The sequence below is a fragment of the Leucopleurus acutus genome (genome assembly GCF_964270905.1).
Source record: "Leucopleurus acutus genome assembly, chromosome: 19".
NCBI lineage: Eukaryota > Metazoa > Chordata > Mammalia > Artiodactyla > Delphinidae > Leucopleurus > Leucopleurus acutus.
Genome location: NC_139161.1, coordinates 21,274,078 through 21,283,511, shown reverse-complemented (window position 1 = coordinate 21,283,511; position 9,434 = coordinate 21,274,078). Strand labels below are relative to the sequence as shown.

General features: G+C 49.9%; 1 protein-coding gene across 1 annotated transcript; it reads left to right on the top strand.

Annotated features, from left to right (window-relative positions):
• Positions 1-1,072: 1,072 nt before the first annotated feature.
• RPL19 (ribosomal protein L19) lies at positions 1,073-5,509 on the top strand. The gene is made up of 6 exons (XM_082860229.1): positions 1,073-1,127; positions 2,004-2,110; positions 3,679-3,801; positions 4,440-4,560; positions 4,939-5,049; positions 5,309-5,509. Exons 1-6 carry the CDS (start codon positions 1,123-1,125, stop codon positions 5,430-5,432), a joined length of 591 nt encoding a protein of 196 aa, XP_082716355.1. The 5' UTR covers positions 1,073-1,122; the 3' UTR covers positions 5,433-5,509.
• The last annotated feature ends 3,925 nt before the right edge of the window (positions 5,510-9,434 follow it).

Sequence of the window (9,434 nt, the reverse complement as noted above, 5' to 3'; positions counted from 1 at the left end):
CCGCACGACTTGTGGGATCTTAGTTCCCCCGAGCAGAGATCGAACCCGGGCCCTTGACAGTGAAAGCACGGAGTCCTAATCACTGGACCGCCAGGGAATTCCCTTCCCTTCCTCTTTTTGACCTTCTCAGCTCTATTTAGCAGCCAGGAAAAGTTCAGATGATAGATACAGGATTATCAGCTGGAGCGAAGCAAGGAGTTGGAGCCAGAACTCAGATCAACGTTTCTTGGACCCTGGAATGTTCTCCTTGGTTTTTTGCCTTGGATGCTCCAGAGCAAGAGGAAATAACTATGAGAGGGCCTGTCATTCGATTTTTCTTTTTTAGACTTTCCAACTATTCATTCACTCACTCGCCATTTCTCAAGTGCTTACTACCTGCAGAGCTCCATGGCCGCTGGAATACAGTGTGAGCCAAACCAAAGACTGGTTCCCGCCATCAAGGAGCTTGTCTTAATGCCTTCTTTTGCAAGTTGCAAACGTTAACTCATGTGATTTTCACAACTAGACGACGGATATATTAGAACTAGGTACAATATACATAAGAGAAAACTGAGGCACTGAGAGATTTAGAGGCGCAGTGGCTCAAAAACATACACTTATGTCTTTGGTGATCTATTCTGCACTCCAGGGGCTGCCAATTACCGGGAGAGTGAATAAAAGGTTGCTTTTGTCTGATATCTGCCCTTACTACTCTCTCTTGCTTCATTTTTTTCCCGCTGATAAATCATCCTTCCATAGAATCCAGTATGCCTGGGAGGAGTGGGCCGCTCTAGTAAAACTACTTCATCCCGCCTGCGCAATCCAGCTGACTTCCGGCTTCCACTGCCCACGTGATCAGGTACCATTGCTGCGCATGCTTAATAGGAAGTCGGACTATACCACTTTGCCATGCCGAAGGGAGATATTTTCTATGTTTTAAAGTTTAAAACCGATTCCTGATATTAGACTTCTGTTATCCCGGGTATTAACAGAATATATAAGTAAGTTTAGGGTGGCGGAAGATTAAAGGACCGGAGGGGAATACGGGCGAAAGCGGAGCGGGGTGTGGGCTCTCCCCTTCACAGATAATGGGAGGAGCCTGGGGAGAGCAAGCTCTTTCCTTTGGCCCCTGCGGTCGCAGCCATGAGGTAAGGGCTCTCGGGTCTCTGATATTGATTGATTCTGGCTGCGGCCGCACTGCGGGGCTGTGTACCGCAGCCCGTGCTGGAAGAGACGGGGTGGAGGCGGCCCTGAAGCGGCGCGTCCCGGAGCTTGGGATAGGCCGGAGCACACTAGCTCCCAGCCTCGAGAGGAGGGGGTGGGGGAGCGTTCCCGGAACTCCAGGACGGGGGAAAGGTGGGCTTCGCGCCCCATGTGTGTCTGAGGAGACCCACGCGGGCAGAGGAAAGGCGGCGGCGGGGACTGGGTTGTGGCCCCCTTACTCACTGGGCCGATCTATGGCTCCGAGCCGATCTCTGCTTCCATGTGACGTAAGACAGGTCGCGAGTAGGCCCCAAGCCTCCGACTTTATTACTGGGATAAGAAAGGGAAAAAGAGCCCACGAAGCAAAGAACTAGATTAACTAGCACATCAGGCCCACTGGCCTCGGATTCTTCACGTTAAACACTTGTTTTTAGTGTTGGGTACCAGAAAGGGCATAAGCCCCGTCTTCATTCCAATTGTATCCGTTAGTCTCATTTTCCAGAGGAGAAAACTGAGACACAGAATAAGACATAACCTAGAGGTTGTCGACATCCCAGGGTGGGCTGTTCGCCTACAGGAACGCACAGGCAAAGCTTTACAAAGGTCTTGTATAGGGAAGATTATTAACCTGGGGCTGCGTCGTGGGTGGCCGAAGTCTGGGGGGACATGTTTGTCTTTAGTACTAAGTGCATATACACATGCACCTCCCCCCGCCATGTTTCACAACATTAGAAGACTTGGAAGGGCAGGTCTTGTTGGGGATGCTCATTCTTGCCCAGGAATGGTTTCCAGGGCCTGATAGTGTTTTCTGTTTGTCGCAGTATGCTCAGGCTTCAGAAGAGGCTTGCCTCCAGTGTCCTCCGCTGTGGCAAAAAGAAGGTCTGGTTGGACCCCAATGAGACTAATGAAATCGCCAATGCCAACTCCCGTGAGTTCTTGGGGTCTAAGTTCCTTCTTCATCCTACCCCTTTCTCATCCTTTGTGCAATGAAAGTTGACACGATTGTGTTGACTGTTAACAGACCTAGGAGAGCTCATAGTTTGGGGGGTGGTTTATAAAATGGAGGAGTCACAGAAATATGGAATGCCAGATGTTCTCTTCCTGCCACTTGCCAGAATGACAGGATGGAAGTTAATGGAACCACCGATCTTATATTAATAAATATCGCTAGAGTGGATGTTCTGTTTTATGGCTGTGAGAAGGATTTGTGAAGAGACAGTACAAGGACTGGGGCGGGGTAGAGATGGCCGATGAAATGATGGATTGGAAAGACCTGGGGCCTCAGACTTTATTAGAGGCCTGTTTGCATATAATTCAAAGTAGTAAGACAGTGTCAGTCCTGCAGATAACATCAACATGCCCACATTACTTCAACATAATATTGTTACAGGGAAAAAGTATTCAATGACATTGTTTAAAATTGTAAGGCAGACTTTATTCAGAACAATTGCAGTAGTTACAGGGACCAATGGGATTTTACTTTGGGGGAGAGAGATTGAGCTCAAGTCAGAATATAGCGTGGGCAAGTAGGAATTTACAGCCAAGGAGCATGGTTTAGGGGATCCGTGGATGGAAAATTAATAAGAGGGCGATAAACTATAATGGAAAAGAATATATATATATAAAGAATGTACATATGTGTATAACTGAATCACTCAGCAGAAATTAACACAACATTGTCTTAATTGTTTCTTTTTAAAAAAAGAAAATTACTAAGGAAACAGGGGTAAGGGGGATTCTGGCCTGGGTGGTCAGTTATCAAGGGTAGGGGCTTCTGCTTAACTAACTTAAGCAGAGTTTTTTACTAAAACTAGAATTTACAAGGAAGCGTACAGATGGGCCTAAGAAGCTTCAGGAACCTGATGAAAGTTTGGTCAAGTAGGAATCTGTGAATATCAGGGAAATCCTTTACCTGTTTGGGTTTGTGGTATTGTAATGTGTGCTCAAAAAGTCCTTATTTTAGGGCTTCCCTGGCAGCGCAGTGGTTGAGAGTCCGCCTGCCGATGCAGGGGACACGGGTTCGTGCCGTGGTCCGGGAAGATCCCACATGCCGCGGAGCAGCTGGGCCCATGAGCCATGGCCGCTGAGCCTGCGCGTCCGGAGCCTATGCCCCGCAACGGGAGAGGCCACAACAGTGAGAGGCCCGCGTACCGCAAAAAAAAAAAAAAAAAAAAAAGTCCTTATTTTAGACTGGTAGCTAATAGGTGAAACAGGATCTGAAGGACTAGGCCGTATTTGTATGCTATTTTGATCACATATCCCCAAATATGTATATTTGGAGTGTGCTGTAAAACATCTAAAAGGGTAGAGGTTTTCTGTTGTTGCTGCTGTGTTTTGTTTTTTAAGAAAGAAATAGAAGTTCCCCAATTCCCACCATTTTTGAAAACCAGGGATGTGGGCAGCATCTCTGGCATGTCCTGTTTGGACTCTGCGTTGTGACCTGTGTACGTGGGGCTAGGCCCCATCTGACTGACCAGGTGCATTGTGGTTTCCCAGGTCAGCAGATCCGGAAACTGATCAAAGATGGGCTGATTATCCGGAAGCCTGTGACAGTCCATTCCCGGGCTCGATGCCGAAAAAACACCTTGGCTCGCCGGAAGGGCAGGCATATGGGCATAGGTAAGTACATTCTTCCCTTTTCTCCAAGACTTAGGGAATGATAAATGATTAAGTCTAGACTAGGATATATTCAGAAACCTTTCCCATTCTGACTCATTTTGAGCCCTTTTCCTACTCCATGATACTTGGTGTGTTTTTCTCTCTGCAAATCAGAAAGTTGGCACTGGTGTTGGAGTTGAAGGTCTTGGTAGAAAGAGGTCACATTTATTGAGCACCTGTACCCCCGTACCCTACCCATCCATTCTACTGGATGCTTGGGAAATGTCCAATAAATCCTAAAACCGCTTTCTAGGCTCAGGGTGCCCTAGGGAGATGACGGTCACATCACCTTTTTAAAGCCCTTCCAGCTTACCGTGCTGCCTTGGTGCATGCCCTGTCATATCCACATTCTGTGGAGTGAATGGGGAATAATTGCCTTGTTTGTGCTTCCTTAAAAATTGAGTAAATGAAAGAAATTAAATACTTGGGATCATCATCTGTAAAGTGGAAATAAAGCTACTTAAAGTGAGGTACAACTCTTGGCACATGACCCAAAGAGTTATAAAGTGTTTCAGAAATTGGTAGCTATCGTTGTGACCAGTCAGCTGGCTCTAGTAACCCAGATGCACTACAGGGAGCCTGAGTCACCTTCCTCGTAGGTAAGCGAAAGGGTACTGCCAATGCTCGAATGCCCGAGAAGGTAACCTGGATGAGGAGGATGAGAATTCTGCGTCGGCTGCTCAGAAGATACCGTGAATCTAAGAAGATTGACCGCCATATGTAAGTACCTTCTCTCGGGCCCACCAAGACCATTGCTGTTTCGATGGCTTGTTCTTTGCACAGATACAAGCTCTGTCTCATTGGTCTTGGGGAGAGAGCCATGTGTCTTGGTATTTTCTAAGAAAGTTCTTCCGTTCTGGCCTGTTCTGCTCACATACACCATCAGGACAGCCCAAGAATTAAGTTTATCTGCCAGGTGAGCTCTTCTGTCTAGAAATTGCACAAAAAGTCCTAGTTTGGGGGAAAGAAGTCCCTGCAGCAAGAAGAGAGGAAAGGAACCCTACATGCTTAGAGGCCTTGTGTAGAGGAGCAGATCACAGGCCAACCTCGGTGTTGGTCCCATTGCTGACCAGAACCTCTAATCCTTGTACGCTACAGGTATCACAGCCTGTACCTGAAAGTGAAGGGTAACGTGTTCAAAAACAAGAGGATTCTCATGGAACATATCCACAAGCTGAAGGCAGACAAGGCTCGCAAGAAGCTTCTGGCGTAAGTTTCTTTAGGAATTGGTGTCTGTCACAGGGGCAAGTTCTGAGACGTTTAAAATGTGCTGATGTCTAATCTCGACTTACATGCAGTCTGTCCAGAATACAGTTGTTATGTTGGAGGTATGTGCTGCTCTGTCCTGTACATACCCACATACCACCTACCATCAATGTCAGGGTAGTGTGGGGACTTACTGGCTAGTTGAAGCAGGAGCTCTTGGTGTCCCCAGCAGCTCACCCATCTTCTCTCTTCCATTACCCAGGGACCAGGCTGAGGCCCGCAGGTCTAAGACCAAGGAAGCCCGCAAGCGCCGTGAGGAGCGGCTCCAGGCCAAGAAGGAGGAAATCATCAAGACTCTGTCCAAGGAGGAAGAGACCAAGAAATGAAGTTCTCCTTTTCTTCTCTGTCCATAGTGGCCTGAGCAGTTGCATAGATCACTCATTCAATAAAAGACAAGGCTTTATCTGCCTGCCTCTCTGCTTCCAGTTTCTGGCTGCTTGGTGGGTCTTCACTGTGTACAGGGCCAGAACTGAGGAATGAGATACAGGCCCTTCCCTGGGTCCCTGCTTCATTTCTTCCTTGGCTCCTGGCCTCTGGTCAGGCTCTTGCCCCCTCCGTCCATGGGGTGTGGGGCCTACTTTGAAGGGAGGAGAGGAATGGCTTCTACCCAAGCCTCGAAGACTGTGCCTCAAAACTGCTCTTTTCAGCAGAGCGTGAGTGGCACCTCAGACATGGTCTCAAATGTTGGTTGGGAACCAGTATTCAGTTGTGACATGAGTTGTCACATTATTTTAAAACAACAGAAAATATATGCTTGCACTGCTCAACTGCACTGAGGTTCAAGGTTGTGGTCTACTGCCTTGGAACTCCAGGACGGTGGGAATTTGAACCACCACCAGTCCAGAAGGTATGGTCTGGACTTGAACTGCTGGCGACTGCCTAAGCTGTCTTTAGACAGCCTTATTGAGATAGAACTGAAGCTGTCATCTTGAGCGTCCCAATTTCTATTTCTAAACTTTTTTTCTTTCCTGTCCTTAAAAGAAGGATTGTTTCCCGTTTTGTTTTTTGGTTTATAACCATCAAAAATGTCCCAAAGAAAAAAGGCTTTCTCAGCAGAAATTGGAATAAAGGCACATAACATACAAACTTGTCACAGCAATTTTGAGTTACTTAATTCATATCCCTTTTTACAAGTGAGAAGTAGGTTTTATTTTGCCTATTAACTGGTAGTAGTAACCACCAAGGAATTTTTCAGTAAAGTATCTGCTCTGTGAGCCAAGTACTGAGGCACTTTACACTGACTTGTATTGATTCTATAATTTTCACAACATTGTAAAGTAGGGTATTAGCTTCTCCATTTTGCAGATGAGAAAAGAGGTGAAGCCAGGTGTTGGATTCACCTGTTAAGACGACCTGAATGGGAAAAATGGATTCAAGATGAAGTAAGATAGGACTTTGTAGACTGACTACGGAGGCCTCAGGAAGAAGGCTAGCTTGGTCCCCAGGCCTCGAGCTTTGGAGGACTGGGCAGAAGATGCCTTTGGTGATCAGGAGAAGAAACTAGTGGTGGGGAGGATGCCTGGAAGAGCCAAGTTGAACATTTGGAGTGGGTGGCAGTTTGAGTGACAGGTGTCCAGGTGGAAGGGGTCAGTCGGCCAGTTAAATACAGGAGTGTCAGCTCAGGTGAGAAGTCGGGGGAGGAAAGTTGGGCACAGCTATGGCTGGTGTGCCCGTCCTGGTTACCTCTGCGGTCTACCGGTCTCTGAGGAACTCTTGTGGGCAGTAATGCGAGGGCCAATGAGGGGTCTTCAGGATGTGTACTGGGCACATGTTTCCATCTGCACTTGGTGTGGGAAAGGCAGGGCTAAAGCGATCCTGGGGGCAGCAGACCTATCCCCAGCTCTGCCTGCAGTGTCCTCGTCCAGTCTGGACAGGTGGGGATGTGGGTAGCCCAAGCCAGGGAGGCCCGGACGGAATAGTCCAGACAACCTCCATCACCACCCATGTGCATCAGAGCCCCAGCTGAGAGGACACTGCTTTTTGGTTTCCCTGTTGCCGCCATAGCAGCCTGTGCATAATGTATCCTTAGGCTTGCTCTAAGCCTGTTATTCCATATGGGGAAGCTGTGGCCTGGAAGAAGGCCCTCGGCTAAGCTACTTGGAGCGTGAGATGCCTTCTTCTCAGAGGAGGAAGGGCATTGAAGGCCGCCCACCTCCACTTCCTCCAGGCAGTAGAGGGATGACAGGAAGGAGATAAGGACCTTTACTGAGGCTCGTGAGCCTGCAGCACAGAAAAGGTTTCCACCGTGGACCAGGAGATGGTGCTGTTCTCTCACAGGTCACTGAAGGTGTAGGAAACTGCCTCACTTTTGGCGGAGTGGTGGGGGGGAGGAAGAATCAGGTTGTAGGGGCCTATCTCTTGGGAAGCCTTGCATGTAGAAGACACTTCTTTCTAAAGCTCACCCCAGGCCTAAGCTTACCTCTTTCCACCACAGGCCTCTAAGCCCTTCCTGGGGCAGGGCCTAGGAGGGCCCCCTTAGCAGGCAGACCCCTTAAAGTAACCGCTGGGTCTCTTCCAGGTCCTGGAGCCTTGTGAAATTCTGATGAAAAGACATGTCCATTCTCTCAAGAGTTTGCAACTGGTCCCATCATATAATTTTACCCTTTAAAGGGGCTCATGGCCCTGAGGTAAAGACTCCATGAGCAAGTCCAACTCCATTTCTGGAGGAGGAAACTGAGTCCTGGAGGGGCCAATGACTCCCCAGAATACCGGTGTGGCTTGAACACTAGCACCCACCTTTGAGTCCTCCAGACCAGACGTGGGAGGGGGTGACTCGGAGTGGGCTGCAGCCGAGAGGTACGGAGCACAGCTGCTGCTGCAGGGCCACGAGCTGGAGGAGGGGTACAGGGTACAGTGGGTGCTCTCTCTGAGGCTGAGACGGACCACCTAGGCTGGCTCCCCAAAGCACAGGGAGGGCCGAGGTCGGAGGTACACTGTGTGGTCGCACTCTCCAGCAGATGCCTCCAATGTCCTAAGCACTGGGGCGGGGGTGTTAAGAATGGGGGGTTAAAGAAAGGCTGAAGGGGCCAAAGGCTGAAGGGGCCAAAGGCTGAAGGGGCCAAAGAGAGTGGTGCTAGCAAAATGGGTGGGGTTGCACAGAGGGGACCTGTGTCCCCACCCACTGCCTCGTATCCATCTCTCTGCCCTTTGAGGCCTCTTGTCTCTTGCCCCCAGACTCCCCCTCTTTTTGTGTCTCCCCTAAACCTTCATCCCCACAGGATACATGCCAGCTTAAGCTCAGGCTGAGGTGGGGGGATGGAGGGCACGTGTGGGTCAGACAATAGAGCCAAACGGTGGGTTGGCACCACCACAGGTTGCTTGACATCCTCTGCCCCAGGCCAGTGGTGTTGCTGGTCCTGCCACCCCCAGAGTGGGCACGGAGGAGGGCAGAGGCTACAGTGGGGGCACCAGCTGTTCCCAGCCCCAGGCTGTGAGCGTGCTGTTAGTGGTCCAGCCACCACCGGAAGAAGCTGCTGTGCTCAGCAGTGCGTCAGATGAGCTGGGGAGGAGGCAGGGGTCCAGGCCAGCTGCTGGCTGGTGCAGACACAAGTTGGTGTGCAGAAGGTTTGGCTGAAAGGCTCTGACCCTCTCCAGTGGAGTAGGGTCTTGATCCCTGGAGACCCCGGCCCAGCATTTCAAGGTGTCTCTGTTTCCATCGTGCTGGTTTAAGCCACTGAGGAACCCAGGGTCAGGTGGGGGAAGAGCTGAACTGAGAGGCAAGAGATAGAATTTCTGAGACCAGTTTGACCGTTAATTTGCTGGGTGACCTTGGGCAAGTTTCTAGTCTGCTCTGGGCCTCAGTTGCTCCAAGTATAAAAGGGGAAAGGTTGGGCTGGCTAATTTGTATGACCATGGACAAGCCACCTAATATCTCTGGGTCTCAGTTTCATCATCTGTGAAAAGGGGACACCACCACTTTCCTCACTGGGACCTCAGAGGATAAAATAAAATTAAGTTCCTGGCATAGTTTCCCCGGCACAGTAGGTACCTGTTTGTGTGAGTTCCCCTCTTTTTAAGACTCTGGACTGGGTTTGTGACCCCTTTATCCAGTCCCATCATCAGGGGTCCTAGGAAGGGGGTCACCCTCCTTCTGCTCCCCCTACCACCTCCAAGCTCTAGAGTCATCCCTGAAGCAGCCCAAGGAAAGCGGTTGGGGACCCAGGGTCTGGCCCCACGGGGCCTACCTTGATTTGGGGGGGCTGGAAGGCAGAGCCGGATGCATTCTTGGAGCACGGCGTTGCCCTGGCACCGCCGCAGCCCGCCTCTCTCCCTCTCTCTCTCTCTCTCTCTCTCTCTCTCTCTCTCTCTCTCTCTCTCTCTCTCTCTCT